The 18,525-nt window shown below is 42.8% G+C and overlaps 1 protein-coding gene across 1 annotated transcript in view; it reads right to left on the reverse strand.

Moving 5' to 3' along the window:
* The window catches only part of LOC135320640 (trafficking protein particle complex subunit 9-like), a 119,496-nt gene that overhangs the window by 71,824 nt on the left and 29,147 nt on the right, over nt 1-18,525 (reverse strand). Inside the window, exons 7-8 of the mRNA XM_064483787.1 lie at nt 16,841-17,065; nt 10,042-10,165 (exon numbers count right to left, since the gene is read on the reverse strand). Coding sequence (XP_064339857.1) covers nt 10,042-10,135 — 94 coding nt within the window. The 5' untranslated portion in view covers nt 10,136-10,165; nt 16,841-17,065. The remainder of the gene's footprint in view (nt 1-10,041; nt 10,166-16,840; nt 17,066-18,525) is intronic.

The raw sequence follows: 18,525 nt of genomic DNA on the forward strand, positions 1-18,525 counted from the left end.
AAATGAGTTCTCATTTTACACCCACTAGGACGGTTTTAATCAAATCATGGACAATAACAAGTGTCGTTGAGGAGGCAGAGATACCTCATTTGCGGCCAGTGGAAAGGGACAATGGTGCAGCTTCTTTGGAGAAGTCTGGTGTTTCCTCAAAAGGTTAGAGTTATATGGCTCAGCAATTCCACTCCTACATGTAGAGTCATCCCTCAGTATCCTCGGGGGGTTGGTTTCAGGAACCCCCCACCCTGGATAACATAATCCAAGGATGTTCGAGTCCCTTTACAATCAGCCATCTGGATCCATGAAGTGGAAATTACAGATATGGCGGGCCAACTCTACAGCCAACAGAATGAAAACATATTCTCACAAAAACTTGCACATCAATATTCATGGCAGTATCATTCAGAGTAGCCAAAGGTTACAAACAATATCCATCCATCAATGAACGGATAAACAAAATTACCAAGAATAGGCCCACAAACTTTTGGTCATTGAATCTTTGACAAAGGAGGTGAGAACATACAATGGAGTAAAGACAGCCTCTTCAGCAAATGGTGTAGGGAAAACTGGACAGCTGCATGTAAATGAATGAAGTTAGACTACTCCCTCACAGCATAAACAAAAATAAATTCAAAATGGGTTAAAGACTTAAACATGTATACAAGACACTATAAACCTCTTAGAAGAAAACATAGGCAAAATATCTGACATACATCTCAGCAATGTTCTCCTAGAGCAGTCTACTCAAGCAATAGAAATACAAGCAAAAATATACAAGTGGGATGTAATTAAACTTACAAGGTTTTGCACAGCAAAGGAAACAGTAAGCAAAACTAAAAGACAACCTATGAAATGGGAGAAAATAGTTGAAATAAATGAGACTGACAAGGGCTTAATTCCCAGAATATATAACACCTTTTACACTTGATAAGAAAGAAAAACAAACAATTCAATTCAAAAATGGGCAGAAGGCCTAAAGAAGCTTTTCTCCAATGAAGACATACAAATGGCCAATAGGCACATGAAAAAATGCTCAATATCATTATCAGAGAAATGCAAATCAAAACTGCAATCAAATATCACATCTCACCAGTCAGAATAGGCATCATTCAGAAGTTCACAAACAATAAATGCTGGAGAGGCTGTGGAGAATAGGGAACTCTACTACACTGTGGTTGCAGTTTGGTGGAGCCATTGTGGAAAACAGTACAGAGGTTCCTCAAAAGACAAAACATTGACCTCCCATATGACCCAGCAATCCCACTCCTGGGCATATATCCAGAAGGAACCGTAATTCAAAAAGATACCTACACCCCAATATTCACAGCAGCACTATTTACAATAGCAAGACATGGAAACAACCTAAATGTCCACTGACAGATGACTGGATAAAGAGGTTGTAGTATATTTGTACAATAGACTACTATTCAGCCATAAAAAAATAATAAAATAATGCCATTTGTAGAAACATGAATGGACGTGGAGAATGTCATTCTAAGTGAAGTAAGCCAGAAAGAGAAAGAAAAATACCATATGAGATCGCTCACATGTGGAATCTAAAAAAACAAACAAACAAAAAGATAAACTTATCTACAGAACAGAAACAGACACACAGACATAGAAACCAAACTATGGTTACCAGAAGGGAGAGGTTGTGGGAAGAAATAAATTGGGAGTTCAAGATTTGCAGATACTGAGTATGTATAGAGTAAACAACAAGTTTATACTGTATAGCACAGGAGAATATATTTAATAACTTATAGTAACTTATGTTGAAAAAGAATATGAAAATGAATACATGTATGTTCCTATATAAATGAAGTGTTGTGCTGTACACAAGAAACTGATGCAAAATTATAAACTGACGCAACATTATAAACTGACTAGAATTCAATGAAAATATTTTTAAATAGAGAAAAAACGAAAAAAAAAGAAAAAGGATATTATAAAACCAAAAGAATAAAGTACTGACTGAGGCTACAACATGGATGAACCTTGAAAGTTTATACTAAAATAAGCCAGACACAAAAGGGCAAACAGTGCCCTTTTAGGTGAACTGTATCTAAGCCTTTATTGTACTATTCCAGTAAATTTTCTGGAAGTTTGAACTCTCAAAATCAAAATAAAATGTATTATTCATTAAAAACCTAAAATGATTCCTCAAAGGAGGGCTTTAATTATTAAATGCAGAAATGCATGTAAAGCTCCTGGAACAACACTTTGCACATCCAAACACAGTCACTGCTGTCACTGCCACTCAGAGGGTGGTGCCAGCGCTGATGAGGGCTGCCTCCAGTTGCTCCCCTGCAGACAGGAGTGAGGGCCTGGGCTCTGACAGGAAGGGTGACCGGGAACATGGGTTAGACAGAGCCACGCCCCAGACTTTGTATTACCCAACTTTCTTATACAAACTGCTCCATCTAACATAAACACGCTACAGGGATGGATCTTACGACACAGGGAATATAGCCAATGTTTTACAATAACTATAAATGGAGCATAACAATAAAAATTGTGCAACTATTGTACACCTGAAACATATCATATTGTAAATCAGCTATACTTTTATAAAATGTTAAAAAATAATTTTAAAATGTTATCACTTCAGTATTCAATTCAGTTTTTAAGTAACTAATAAACAGCTTAGAAAGTATAAAACATTTAAGTGTGATAAGTTTGTTTACATAATTATTTACTTTCAGCCTCCTGCTAAAAGAGAAATTAAACAATTTTTAACACAGCTTAACAACCATAACAACAAAAAGACAAAAGTTAGAGTGAAGAGAAAATGGAGATTCAATACTTAAATGAAACCAGGGGGAAGTAAACTCATAAAAACGAATGCCATGAAGTCAGGGTAAGTGTTAAAGGCCGACTAGAAATTCAGCCGTAAGATTCTTGGCAGCTAAAGCAAAAAGTAAAAGATGATGGGGCGGGTGGTAGAGCTCAGTGGTAGAGCGTGTTCTTAGCGTGCACGGGGTCCCGGGTTCAACCGCCAGGGCCTCCTCTAACAGATAAATACACCTAATTACCTACCCCCCCAAAAGAGCCCCAATGAAAAGAAAAAGAGAAATTTCTTTCCTAAGAAAACCTGATGTTAAATTTAGATTAAATACTTGAAAAAAAAAAAAGAAAGAAAAATAGAAAAAGATGAGTGACACAAGCGATAATGCCCGTGAGATAAATCTGCGGTGGCTGCTGGCACGTCCCCATGTCCCACGTGGGAAAATCTGAAACAACCTTCTCACCACTCAGAGTCATCTTCAGCACACCCCACCCCTCACCCTGTTAAATGCAGGAGCACAGGCAGGGCCCGGCCTTTGCTCTCTCTGTGTCAACACAGTGAGACAGGATGGAAGGGGCCAGAGCACAGCCATTCAATGAAGGCCACAGCAATTAACATCAAAATGGTGAAGGATTCAACCCCCAGTAGGCCTTGAGGCTCAGGATGAAGAGATTTTACTTCTAGCAGATCTTGAGCTTCATTATACACCCGTTGTAATAGTAACATGGTGAATAACACGCCCCAAGGCACCATGGCCATCCCAAGGCTAGCCACAAAAGGTCAAACGGTGGGAAATGGCCAACTCCCTGGGAATCCCAGCCCCTTGCCCTTAGGCTGCTCCTTCTAATTATTAGCACATAAAACAACCAAGCCCATGAAAACCAGCAACACAGCGCCACCTCGCGGTCATCACTCTCTCTCCCTCTTCAGAAAAGGCCCACATTTTGTCTGTGGAGTGTGTACCTACTTTTAATCTGAGCACCCAACCCCCACACCTCGTGGCATTTCTCCTGCCTTTCAATGTGTCTCTGTGAATAAATCTACCTTTACTCAACAGTGGCTTGCTCTTGAAACCTTTCCTGCATGAAGCCAAGGACCCACGTCTGGTGGGGCACATTCCAGGGGCTCAACCAAAGCCTGGGACACAGCCCTTCCCATGCCCCACATATGTTTTCTTGTATCAACAGTACTGGGATGTGAAGGGAGTTCTGAGGCCCCAGCTAAGGGACAGAAGTAGCCCCCAGGACCAAAATGGCGGGCAGCCCCTCCCCCAGCAGGGGCCCTGAGGTCAGCCCGGTTCTCTGTGGTTCTCTGTTGTGCTGAATCCCAAGCCAGAGAGCGTTCTCCTAGGCCTGTCCCCACAAAAGCCTTATCTCCAAAATGCAAGCACATCATGTCACAGTCCTCTTATTCAACCAGGAAATTTTCAGCCCACTTTTTCCTTCCCTAGTAAAGAATCTATCTGTCCTCCCTCCCATCCCACCACTTCTTTCTTTGTGAGAACTCTATACTCCCCATACACCATCCTGAACGCAGGAGCCTTGCTGGCTGGGACCGAGATGTTTCAGTCTCACACAGCCTGCATCCTTTCACTTTCCCCTTTCTACCTTAAAAAGCCTTTCCTGAGTCTCCCACCCCTCTGATTCTGAACTTCACAAAGTGCTGAGGTTGCATGCAGTCACTGTGTGCATACCTCCCAGGTTTTGACTAGGTTTCCTTCACAAGATCTTCATTAAGGAGCTTCATCAAGAAGTTTAAAGAGTCTTTTCTTACATCGGAGTGGAGGAGCCTGCATAAAATTTAAATGGCCTTGAAGAGAGAGTTAACCAGGGACAGAGAGGTCATAGGTCTTAGTCAACAGTGTCACGAGGCAAAATGTTCTTCGAAGGCTCAGAGTGGCTTCTGAACATGGAGTCGGGAGGGAGGAGGTGCCAGGCTGTGAGTGGGATGAGTGACACTGGGTACGCTACCCCAGCTGGGGAATTATTGGATTTTGTTCTAGTTTTCCAAAGAATTTCTTACCACCTTTTCTCTTATTGTCACATACCATTTCCTACGGATTAAGAAAATCAATGTCAGTCATTTGGGCCACTTGGTAGAAGCTACACGATGCCATTCACAGGGCTGGGATGTAACAGCCACACCAGTCTAGGTTGAAAGACCAGTAGGGGTATTTCCATGGTAATCACGGGCATGCAGCAAACTCCCCAGCTTCAATTACCTCATCTCAAAAGTGGGGCCAAAAAAACTACCAAGCAAAGTGCGTGATGATTATGGCCGACATCTCTTTACTAGGTAAGTGCCCGTGACAGCTGACACTGGATTAGGAATGAATATGATCAACGAGGCACAGTCAGCCTGGTTACATGCAACCTGCCTTCATGCCTTGGTGCAGGAGCGGAGTTTGTTTAGCTGAAATGAACGCCCCCAGAGCAGCCCTGAAGGGAAAGCTCCCAGCTCTGCACGGCGAGGCGTGTTCCTTTCCTTCTCTGAGCTGATAACAGTTTGCAGTCGTCTGTTTTTACATTTATCCCTTTAGTACCTGCCTCCCCTCCGGAGTTTTTGCTTAAGCAGAACAGGTCCAGGTTTGTGTTGCTGCCTGCCGGATATTCTGGGCTGGGAGACAGGCGACTCCACGTCTGGCTCTGGTGCTGAATGGAGAGGGCAGAAAGCCCAGGGGCCCATGCTGAACAGAGGCCCCTGCACCCAAAATTTTGGTCTGACTTTGGGCAAATTACACCGTCTTCTTTACCCTAAGATTCCTCATCTGTTCATGAAAATAACTGCCAATGGCACGTAGAGTTTCAAGGATTAAAGGAAATCACCAAATTCACAACTTATTCAAGGGGCTACCACTACGTCCTCAACAGGCACATGCTACCTTTACGGCTGTAACACACGCTAAGCGGGGCGGAAGGACACAGTGAACACTGCTAAGTGCCTGTTAAGTGTTTCATGTGTGTTATAATACTGTTTAAAACTTACAACAAACCCAGGAAGAAACGAATATTATAATGCATATTTCACAGATTCACCAACAGTTTAATGGAGGTTACACTCTAGTCCAAGGTCCTTTGGTGAGGAAATGGCGATTTAAACCTGAATCTGAGCCCAGGCCTGGGCTACACCTCTCTCCAATCCACCTCACCACTTGCCTATGAAATCCACCTGTCCAATACACGATTGCACAGGTCAGCTCTTAAATGCAAAGTGTGCCACCGTTTGTCAATGTTTGTTAATTACCATAAAGTGCTCTCAGAAACCGCTACAGAAAAGACAGGTTGACCCACATCCCTGCCAACAAAGAAGAGATATTCAGCCTTGCGTTCTCCTGTAATGTGCAGAAACCCTTTCCTACACCACCAAATTCAAATGTATGCTTCCTCAATGTTTATGTTTGCACACGGCTTATTAAAGTAGAAGGTACCTGCAGTAATTCCATCTCGTTTCCTTTGCAAGTTTCCAGATTATCCACAATCAGTCTGTGAATGAAAATACTACAATGTGAATTAAAATACTACAACCATGTCAGTAAACAAAGAATGCTGAAACCAAGTCATCAAGGCTGCCGCCACCCCCCAGTGCGGACAGACCTGAAGCCCAGCCTCTACAGCCACTCACAATGCTGCCCTCTGAACAGACTGAGAATAAGAAGACAGGATAATTGCCCTAGATAGCTAGGTGCTTGTCTAAAGAATGAATCCAGTGAGGTCAAATGATACATACAAAGGCACTAAATTCTTTAACTTGAGATGCCTGGATTTCTTTAGATAACAAGCAATCTTTTATTGTTCCAACTCCCTGGTCTTTGTTGTAAAACTCCTATATAATCCTAGTTCCTCCCCTACTTCTTGGGAGCAGTCCCTCAGACAGATTTGAAGGCTGTCATCCCGCCTCGAGTCCTCCCGCCTAATAAAGTGTAACTCTAAACTTTCAGGCTACACATTTCTTTCAGTCGACAAGTCCCAGAATAGACACAACTCATCAATTCTGTAATGGAACACACTGGATCAGGAACCAAAAGCGTGTTCTAGTCCAGAAAAACTACGGGTCCCTCTTTCTTTCTGTCATTATACAATCCCACCAGAACTCATTAATTTGCTGTCTGCTCATCTGGCAACCAAACTCAGAGAAGAGTCAACTCAGCAGAGTGCTCTACTCGGGAGAACACCCCGCAGCAGCACTGCAGGCTACCTGCCCTCCCGAACGCTCTGCCGACCCCTAGTGTCCTCCGTGGAGACCAGGCCAACAGAGGTGTTCCCAACAGCTGCAAAGTCCCACAGATTAAATAAAAGCATTATATTTTCTACGATATGTTATGCATATTACCATCTCTGAAAACAGCTTTGCCAGAAGCCCAAATTTTCCACATTAATCTGCATAGGCAATTCCGGCCCCCAAGGGAAAACAAGTCTTATGATGATGCTAAGGCCTCCAAAGTCCTCTCCAGGACCATCAACCAAACTGCCTGCAGGCCTGCAGCTGCAGGCGGCTACATGTCTGTTTTTAAAGCAACCCCTTCCTGCCCTCGGGCGCTACAAAGTCCCTCTATGCCCTCCCATCTCAGGGTAAGAGCAGCCACTGCAGAAACTTGCAGGGCAGCACTGACAGGACTGGACACAGAGGATCAGAGCTAAACTAAGCCTTCTGATGACACGAGCTTGTCACTGTGTCATTTTACAGATGAAGGTATATATAGAGAGGTGGGGTGATCTTGCTCAAAGTCACACAGCTAATAAGTGGCAAAGTCTATAACTCAGCTCCACCCTCTGGCGTGACGCTCCAGCTGGGACACCCACAGGGTTCTCTCGTGCCTGCCTGACCAGTCCTTTACTGTCACTCATAACCCACCACAGTGTCTGACCCTAGCCTGACTTTTCAGCCTCTTCTCCCTCTAGTTTCTCAGGAACAAGGCTGCTCGGGCCATTGTGTGACTTCCGGCTCCCCAAACCCTCAGTGCTCAGGGTGGTCTTGCCTGTGCAACCAGCACCCTGCTCAGAGGCTCTTCCTCCCCTGCAGGAGGACGTTTCCACTCTCCGCAGGGACACCCCCTCAGGGAAGCGCTCTTCTCCCCCTCAGCACGGCAGGTGTCCCAGGCCACATCCCGAGCTGCCCCATTAGGACTGCCTGTGCCCAGGTCTGCTAGTCAGACCAGCAGCCTCAGAGCCAGGGATTATGCCCGGGTCTCCCTGCAAACCTACTGCCCGCCTCACAGCCCCCAGCCAGTAGGTCACCTGGAAGTCACAGCAAGTGCCCCACCCAATCCCGAAATCTCTTCATTTGCCAGCACCGCTGATGACTGGTCTCCAAAGTTTGGTCAGTTTCACACAAAACAGCAGCTTCCACTGAAGCTGAGGGTTTTCACTTCTGCTCCCCATCCTTAATGGAAACGTCAAGGGAAACCAAAAGACCTTTTCTCAACCCTTTTCTGATGACACATTCCCACCCACAATACTCACATGCTCAAGAGTTTTGGGTCCACGTGATTTTGTTTCCCTTATGCTAAGTGGCTCAAAACACTGCAGGATTCTTTCTCTTTTGAGAGTATTTGTTTGTACTGAGTTTATTGACTTTAATCCCTTTTTGTCTCTCTCTTAAGTGTCCCTAGCAGTTGCCACTTCTTACTCCCTTCAGCAGCCTCCCTCCCATCATCTAGTCTAGGAAATCATCTGTGATGAGGGGCCCGGGGGCAGTCACAGAAAATGGAACAAAGGTACAGAGAGGCTACATAATTTGCCCGAGAAGATCAGCTTCAAGCCCCAAAACTGTGTGTCACGTCCCTCTGTTTAACACTTATGCTAAACTAGTTAACTTTTTATAGATTATGGTTATAAACAGATGAGGTATCAAAATACATAGAAGGACACACATCAACTCTAAGATGTTTATTAACTCCACTATTTTGTTTCTATTTATTTTATTTCTATTAAATAATATTAGGAACCTCTTCAGTCAATATAACAAAATGTTAATGGGTGTTAAATCCAGAATATAGAGGCGTAAGTGTATCATTACTCATAATTATTTGTATGCTCACAAGACAAAATGATTTGAACGTCTCTCTCCCCTCCCCCTACTCGCTACTGGCTCTCACCTGAGCTCCCAGACCACACATTTAACAGCCTTTCACTTTATCCACAGCTGAACTCATCAGGGTTCCCCCAAAGCTCCCTCTGCAGCTTTCCCTGCTCAGAGAACAGCAGGACCATCATTTACCTCATTAATCCACCCAGAAACCTGGGCCTTACTCCATCCTACCTTCACAGACATCATTCATCCTTTCCTTTTTACCATCTAAACATGCCTAAAATCTGTTCGTTTTTTCCCGGTGACTGTCCCACTGACTGTCCCACCGCTCAGGTAGAAGCCACCAACACTGCCCACCTGGACTCACGAGTCTCCCACGTGGCCTTCCAGCTGCTCTCCCCTACTTGACACAAATTGGATTTTGTCACTCCCGTTCTTTTATGACTCTTTTCAAACCTAGTGTTCTTAGAAGAAACTCCAAGTTCTTCACATGGTGAAGGTGTTTGCCATGAAACTGTCAGCTCAGGGAGGGCAGGACCCCCCTCCTCCTTGGCCCTCCTCTTTCCCTAAGCCCCGCCCTCTCCCTCGGCCCCGCCCTCTGGCACAGCGCTGGCTCAGGAGGACCTGCTGAGCTACACCAGGCTGTATTCTAACCCTGGTGTTCAATTCTTAGCAAATTGCTTCACTTATCCGTACAAATCCAAGGTAGATTAGAAAGATTTTAGATGTTGAGCTAGACTATTGATTTGGGGATTTTGCACTAGCAACCTGCAATTACATGTTCTAATGATTCTGTCTTCTTAAAACCACACCCAGATTTAATGAGTTATTTGTGGAATGTCTTCGGAGTAAAAGGGACTGTACTTTTACAGACTTTATGTTGTATAACATGAACAACCCGGACAGGGTCACAAATGGAACTGCCTCACAAGTGACAGAAGACAGGTGAGAGGCACAAAGCAACAGGTCGCAAAGACGGTAAGAGCAAATTTGTTTTGCCAACCCCCCCAAAAATGCCTGAAAGAACCAAAAATTCTGAATTTTGAAAGTAAAAGATTATCATATAGTGAAATAAAATAAATAATCCTCTTCATCAGGGTTTCAAGATCTGACTCCAGATATTTTAGCAGGCCATACTGAATCCTAGCACAGAAAAATCAGATGGACTAGTGGTGAGTAAGTTCCAGGAAAACTGCAGTAATTCCTCCACTTGTGTAAGGACATACACTCACCTGCCGAAGGTGAAAGTAGACTGCATTCTGGAGAAATTCGGAAGCTTCCAGGCTCCGCTTCTGGATGCCGAGGACACGGACAGCTTGGAAGCATGCTTCTAACTCAGTCACCGGAATTCTTACACTGCAGGGGGAAAAGGAGGCCCTCAGTCGATAGCAGAGGTGTTCCTGTCGTGTATCACAGGCCGTGCCTCAGGGACTCAGTGCCTTGCAGCAGCCCGGCACCAGGCGAGGACCCGAAGCGTGGCCCACCGAAACAGGAGGTGCACTGTGCTTGAGAAATCCCATCCCCGATGGGGGCAAGAGGGGCTGGTGGGGTTGAGTGAACCTATAAATGCCCACAGAAATATGCCTGCATTCATTCAAGTGATACAAGCAAAAGTAGCAGGTTATTTAACAAAATTTCAATTTTCAGTGGAAATTTTGTCATTCCTTTCCGCTTGTCCCCTGCACTCTGAAACAGGCTTAGGCTCTCTCACACCTGCAGCTCTGAAGCAATAGTTGTGAAGTCATTTTACTTTGCTGCAAGTGTCCTCGGTCCCCTTGTAACTGTGTCTGTCCTCTCTTAACACAGTCGGATATCTTCCTGGATCTCTACCTGAGTTCCTTTCTCCTCCTCCTCAGATCCTGAGATAAAGGACAAGTGAAGGCACATGACCAGAAAAGGCACTGTGGACTTGACTGAAATCCACAGTGACCCCCTAGGTGAGTGCTGCCCACCCCTTACATTCGATTTTCAAGGTTCTGCACAGGGTGACATCCAGCCCAGAGTGGTGGCCCAGGCCCATTGGAAGCTATGTGGCTTGGGCACGGGGACAGGTGAAGGAGCCTGTTCAGGGGTCAGGCCCCTCCCCACCTCTGCTCCTCTCTCTCCCGAGGCCCCGCTGCCAAGCACTCAGGCTCCGTGAACTTATGTCCTTCTCTTCTACTCTACTCCAAACCCTTTTCCTTTTCCTTTTTTCCCTAATTATCCCCAGCTGGAGTGATTTTTCAATCGCAGTATCTGAAAAAATTTCCTGCAGCCGAAAATGAGGTCTCAAGAAGTCAAAGCACATATGCTACTTCCTGAAGAGTGCCGCTGGCTAGGGGGACCCTCACCAACACTCACGTGGCATCAGACATGTTTCAGGGTCGGCCACCCCCAACAAGAGTGTGCTGTGACCCCTATGCCCGCACAGCATCTCTGCTCACAAAAATATAGTTGGCCCACTTATCGGTTATTAAGAAGCAAAAATACAAAATTGCTCATGTTTCTTACTAAAATTATCTATGAAGCAGAAAAGGGAATTGTAATAGAAAAGAACAATTTTGACCCCATGTTAGGTCTGTTCCTTTGGCTTTAACCCTGTGCCCTGTTTTCTAGGCTCAGACTTGCTAGCTCTGCACCATTTGTAAAAGAAAGTTGCCTTTAGACTGAAATATCCAGGACAGCCTATTCTCCTGGCCGTGATCTTGAAGGATGCTAATTCATCTGCACTTATGTAGAGATGGCAAGTTGCAAAATAGAGAATAACCTTTGTTTTTTTTTTTGGAGTTTTCACAGGGGCAACATGATTTGATCCGCATGGACAGCTGCAAGAACAGCGGATTCAAAGGACAAGCAATTCATACAGCAAGAAGTTTCCACCAACCAATCAAAACCCCGCCCCTTTTTAGTATAAAAGAAGACTCAATTCTGACTTGTGGAAGATGATTCCCCAGGACATCAGTCTGCCATCTTCTGGATCTGCCAGCTTTGCAAATAAAGTCACTATTCCTTGCTCCAACACCTCATCTCCCGGTTTATTGGCCTGTCATTTGGTGAGCAGAATGAGTTTGGACTCGGTAACAAAATGACTGCATTGGAGGTAGTATGTCTCCACTGTTTCCTCGTTTCCAATATGTAACATGCACATTACTTATGATCTAGTGCAAATAATTCATCAAAGACAACCACAAAAAGAAACTATACTCACCCAGCTATCAACACTGAACACAAAACCTGTCTAATTTTATATGCTGTTTAAGAACACAACCGAAAAACCTAACATAGGGAATTGATTCCACGGAAATAAAATTATTTCTACTCCTTCAAAACTTTTTCTTTTCTTTTCTATTTTATTTTGTTTTGCTTATTGAAAAGAAAATAAAAGTCAGATCATTTTATTTCACGTATTTTTGTTATAGCTACATACTTTAAATACTACACAGACTTAAATTGCAGTAAAAAATTGTTCATATATTACTATAAAGATATATACACAATCAATGGGGATTAGGAATGGAGTGGACATTTACTAAAAATCCACTGCAATCCAGTCTTTCACAAGCATATCCTGGAATATAAGCTCTATTATCCAGGGGTCCTCACCCACATTCTCACTGCTGAGTCCGTTAGTAATCAACTACTAAGGCACCAGCATAGAACCATGTGATCTGTATTTTAGGAATAAATGAGGGAATTGATTCATTCAATTCTAAAACAAAAACCCTAAAATAAATACTGAACTTATTTACAGATAAAGAAAATTGGTCCCTCAAAATGTAAAGTTTCTTCCTCAAGGTCACAAAGCTAATAAATGGTAAAGGCAAGATTTGAACTAATCTGCCTGATTCTAAAAACTAAGGTGGAAATCCCATTAGACTGGGGAGGGTCCAGCTGCGCAGCCTATCACCCTATCTTTGTTCAGATCTAGCCTTAGACAGCCTGAGACAGCACTCCATTCCTATGGAACTCGAGGGCAAATGATAACATTAAGGATTTTATATCCAGGAATTTCTTAGGTCTCATGTATATTAAGTGTCAGCAGGTCAGCAGAAAATCTCTGGGAACCATTAGTGGGTCCAGACCTTTTTGCTGATTAGAAACTCAATCTATCAGGACATAGTGACCTTCCCATGAGAGGCCACATGGACATAAACTAAAGGCAGCTAAACAATGAAAACTAGCAAGACCCTGGAACTCAAGCAAGAAGGATCCCTGCCATCCCCCACCCAGTTGCCTCTTCATCCACGTGGACACGAAGACAGAAGACCCGGGTTCTTGTCCAAGTTACACTATCATGGATTCTCACCCATAAAAAGTTACAACTCTATGCTGTCATAAGTCCTTTCCAACTCAAATATGATGACACCAATATCTCAGCAGAATATCTATGTCTCCACTTCCCCTCTTCTAATAGGAGAATATTTCTATGGACACAAAGCAGAAATCCAATTTAAAAAGCCATGCACGAAGCCAGGTGAATTTCTGCTTAAGAGACTTTCCTCTCACGCTCAGTGAATGAAAACTCAGAAAAAGTGGTCCTTCTCCTTCAGCAAACGGGAGGCATCCTGATTGTGTGTGTGTGTGTGTGTGTGTGTGTGTGTGTGTATAAATCAAATATAATCATGTCTGGGACGTGTACAGATTATTTTTAATTTCACTGTAATTTCATGGGGATGAGCCAACATTTAAAGTAATTTGAATGTAGTGTTCTGAGACAGAATCAGTCTCTTTTGGTGGAGGAGGTGAAAGGGGAGAGTAAAGGAGGAAAGAGGTAAGTGAAGCAAAGAAGTAAGAATACTGCTAGGGAAAGGCAAGACGTTAAATTTGTTCCTCATTGCATCACACACAAATTAGGGACTGGATTTCCCCCGTTGTCTTATGGAGCACTGAGTTGCAGAAGAAGAGGTGACAGCCCATTTCTCACTGAGATTGTGACTGTACGTGGCATCTTATAGACACAAATCATTTACCCTGATCAAACACTCTAGCAGCAGGCTGTAATTCTCCTGTTTTGAGAGACAAGTAAACAGGAGTTCAAAGAGGATGTATAACTTGACAAAAGTCAGAGGACCAGTAAACTAAAGAGGATGAATTCAAACTCAGATCAGAATGCAGAGTCTGCTCTTCCCACTCCCAGGACTGGAAAATCCTTAACACACAGGCTCCCCAGCTCCCCTGCAGTGTTCCTGGCGCCAAGCATTACCCATGGTAATGTTAGCCAGTTCTCACAGACACAGTGCTCTGTGCAGCCAATGACTTCCATCGGACCTTGATCATCTACATGCCACGCCCACCAGGCTTCACCATACAGGCAGGAGAGCTGGCTTTCAAGTGCATACAAAGCCACCCCCGGTCTAACCTGGGCTCTTCTGCGGCTTCTCCAGCCTAAAGGCAGCCATGAAACTGCTCACAGTCTGTACATGAGCCACACTACCTCTCTCCATCTGTCTCCCCACCTATACTACTACTTAGCTATGACCATTTTGAGAATCTTGGAAACAAATTTTTAAAAACAGAAAAGAAAGGATTCTGGAACAAGTGCTTAATACTTACAATTTTAAATGACAAGTTACAAATTGAGTATTGACAAACCGAATCTTCCTTACTAAATGTCAGTTTTAAGCATTTAAATATATAATAGCAAAAAATTCTCACAAAATTAACAAAAACATAAACAATAAACGAATAAATTCAAAAATAATGCCCATGTTCTAAATGGAGAAACTTCAGGACTATACTGAGTGTTAAAGTAAGAGGTATGAATGTAGAGACATAAACATATTGCATGGAGGAAAGCAGTTTTGTAAAGATGTAAGTTCTCCTAAGAATAATTCAAAACTTACTAAAAACTCCCATGAAAATTCCAATCTGATTTTTTTTAACTTGAACAAAATATTTTGGAACTCTTCAGGAATAATAAAGTCATAATAGTAGACAGGAAAATTTGGGATGGAAGAAAAGAATCAAAAAAAAATCAGACTGCCAGTGATTAAATAAATTTTTACAATATGTAAGATATGGTGCTGGAGTAAGGAAGGGAGATTGACAGAAAGGAACCATGAGTTCAAAAAGAGACTCTAGTGTATGTAATTATTTTGTACAGGTGGGATTTCAAATCAAAGAGAAAAGTATGAATTCAATAATTGTCCTGGGACAATCAGAATCACCTAGAAAGAATAAATTCTATTCCTGTCATAATGACCACAAGATAAATTGCACATAGTGATGTAAATATTAAAAAGTACTAATAACAGCAAATACAACCCTTTGCTCTTATTAACTCAACTTCTCCTCAGTATAACAAGTACTATTATAATCACCACCTTAGAGATTAAAAAAACCTACAGAAGAGATTTATTCCATTATAAGGAAGTATTTCTAAGAATGTCAAAGATAAAACCCATAAGGAAGACATTTACTATCTTAAGAGTAGTTTGAGCCACAACAAGAATAAAAAACTTTCTGAACAAAATGAAAGGAAAGAAATGACAAGAAAAAGCTCTGTGATACATGTTGATGAAGTCACGAAGTAAATTTTCATAACATACAAAGAGCTGTCACAAAGCAACAAGGAGCTCCCTCACTTAAATGTTTGCAAAGGAAAAAATGAATCATTCATTTTAAAAAATTCAAAAGGCTAATGAGTGAAAAAAGCTCAAAACTTCACTGGTCATCAAATGCAAACTAAAACAATGAAAAAGCACTTTTGCTTATCATATTGGCGAATATTTTTAAGATATTCTACTTAGTGTCCATCTGTGGGAGAACAAATCATGAGCGACTTTTTCAGAGGATGACATATCAATGGATATGTAAACTCTGAAAAACGTACATACACACTGACTCAACTCCACTTCTAGGAATCGTTTCCTTTAGAAAAAAACAATCAGTCCAAACAGATGTATCCATCAGGACATTTACACAGCACTGTTTACAAAGGTGGGAAGAAAAACTGAAGTGAAATCATATCCAGCGATAGAGAATTGGTTACATAAGTAATTGTGCATTTTTTCATTCCCCAATGGAGAAGGAAATTCTAGAGTCACTTGAAAGGAGTCTGTGATGAATGTAAGTGTCACATCCAGGGACTAAATTTCCAGAAGCCTTAACTAAAGGAATATACATACAAGATCACAGGAATGTCTGTACAAGAAGGATGCAAGTCAAACATTCTTTCTGACAGTGGAAAGTGGAGAAAACTTAACTGTCCACCATTAAGACAATGTTACGTTAAATCAAGGCGAGCTGCGGGCGCTGAGGGAGCCGGCGTTTCGCCGTGGTCCAGGGCCTTGTCCACAGCACTCTCCCACCAAATGTGTCCGTGGACAAGAGACGACACCCGCACATCAGGAGACCCCTCCAATCTATCTGAAAGGACCGGGTGAGTCTGGAGTGGGAGGACGTCTATGATATACCCCTGAGTGAATAAAGCGAGCTGCAGAAAAACATATAGTATGGTCTCATTTTTAAATAAATCATATATACACACACCTATACATTGATTCCTCATATGTGTATATATATGTATCTCATAGGCCTAAAGGTCATGAAATATATATACCAAATTTTCCACAGCTTTTACTCTCAGGAAATAATGGGAAGGGAGTTAGGGGCCTTCCTGTACCACCACAGTTCTCTTTTCAGTATTTCAGTTAAGTATACTTGGAATTTAAAAGTTTATTTAAGTCCGAAGTAAAATGGACGATGCATTCCTTAAGACAGAATGCTACACTGGTCATTAAAAATCATGCCAGGGGAGATAGAATATTGTAGAAAAACATGTAATAAGCCGAATGGAAAATGGAGATCTCCGCACAGTAAACAGGGACAGAGTGCTCACTGGTTTTTATGACAGAGCTGATACACACTGACGAAAAGAATAGAAAATAAATGTTAAATTGTTAATTATTATCTCTGAGTAGCGGGACCAGGATAGACTATTTTGCCCCTTTTTTCAGACTTATTATATTAAATGCAAATTATTTTTCATCTGAAAAAAGCATTTTTAGACGTGTAGTACCACGCAGTGGGGAATAATACATGAATACTTACAGAAACAAGTAACTAGGAGACACCGCCGCAGCGCTACACAATGTAGAACGGGCGATCCTGATTAACATCGTGCAGTTACATAAGGACCCACAAAGTGAGAGCACCTGCTGTAACAGGGCGTGGCCCCCTTCTATTTGTCAGTTGTGTCTTCAGGTCTGAGGCAGTTCTGAGCACGGCCAGTGTCAGTGCTGGTGTCTGGATGGATGCTACTGGAGGTGAGGGCACCTGCAAGCGGAGAGGAAGGACAGAAACCATCCTTTGCATTTTCTGTCTTGTTTCTTTGTTACTTTAAAAGAGAGGAATAAATAAGATAAACTGTGTATCTTCCCTACAGAAATTTCAGTAATGAAACCGTTTTTAAACTCTTCACAGCTTATATTCTGCCTATAACTGTCTTTTCAACAAAGCATCATATTTATTAAATGTGAATTGACTCAGTTAATTAACTCCCTGTTGAAACATTCTAGTAAAGAACATGAAATGCCGTATGTAAAAGAACCACACCTGCAGTGACTAGCACAGCTGTCTTGACGGCAGTGCATTCAGCCCGCACCACCCTGTGGTCCTGAGCTCCTGATTCTGGTAAGAGAGCACGCTGCCGCCTCAGATGGAGAGATACTGTGAAAGAGTTTGAACTCTACAGTACTGACAAAACATAACTGACAAATCCCAGGCTCCTTTGAGGCTGTCATTTTCTGTTTCTGGCCAACCCCCGTCAATGAGCAGAACCACCCCATTCCCGAGCCATGGGACTCATGTGGGAAGCAGTTTTGGAGAAATTTCCAGGTATAAAATGTAACAAACTATACATAGATCTCTGAAAAAAGAAAAGATGCAATATTCTGATTTTGGAAGAAACTCAAAATATTCTCCTAAGCCTTAGTAGCTGGAAAGGCTGGGCATCTCCTAAGCCACTTATTTATTTCGCAGCCAGTGAGCATCTCCCACAAACCCTGTTTACCTGTGTCTGCTGGGAGCCTCAGGCACACTGTTGCTGTCGATCTTATAAGTCACAGGGCAGATGCGTGTCTCTCATGCCTGCAACCCTCACACAGGCTTGCCTCCTAGCCTCACTGTCTGAACTTGGCCCCATTTTCTCACCTGTTTATTTGGTATCTGTTCTTCTGTAAGCTGCCTGAAATGCTTTCTGGAACATGTCAGAAGATTCAGTGGGTAGATAAATGGACAGATGGACAGGTGAGAGATGGGCAGACAGACAGAGAGACTCCAAGAAAAGGGGAACAAAAAAATTTCCTATGCAGAACCCTCTTCTAGTCAGGGAAGAAAACCACCACGGAGAAGTGTGAAGAGGCAGGTGGCTTAGGACTTTTTCCTGGATTCCATGAAAAGTCACACCAAGAGAGAGGGTAGAACTATAAATAATAAAAGAAAAAAGCATGCATGCTTGAAAAATATATCTACAATATGTACTTTCTAAAGAATAGATTCAAATCAGCATGGCCCAATAACACAATCCTTGGGTATTTACAGAAGTGAGAATCCCATCTCCAAACCACAAGGCATCCCTTCGGAGCACTAAGAGTCTACACGGGACGGTCTTAAAGCCGTAATCACAAAAGCTATGCTATCCTGCCCTTACGAGGAATGAGCAGCTGTGCTTGGGCTGCCCACGCGCCATTTACACCCCACAGCACCTCTAAGGGGGATGGACGCCTAGCAAGCCC

This window comes from Camelus dromedarius, unplaced genomic scaffold, assembly GCF_036321535.1.
Source record: "Camelus dromedarius isolate mCamDro1 unplaced genomic scaffold, mCamDro1.pat HAP1_SCAFFOLD_4, whole genome shotgun sequence".
In the NCBI taxonomy this organism is placed as follows: Eukaryota; Metazoa; Chordata; class Mammalia; order Artiodactyla; family Camelidae; genus Camelus; species Camelus dromedarius.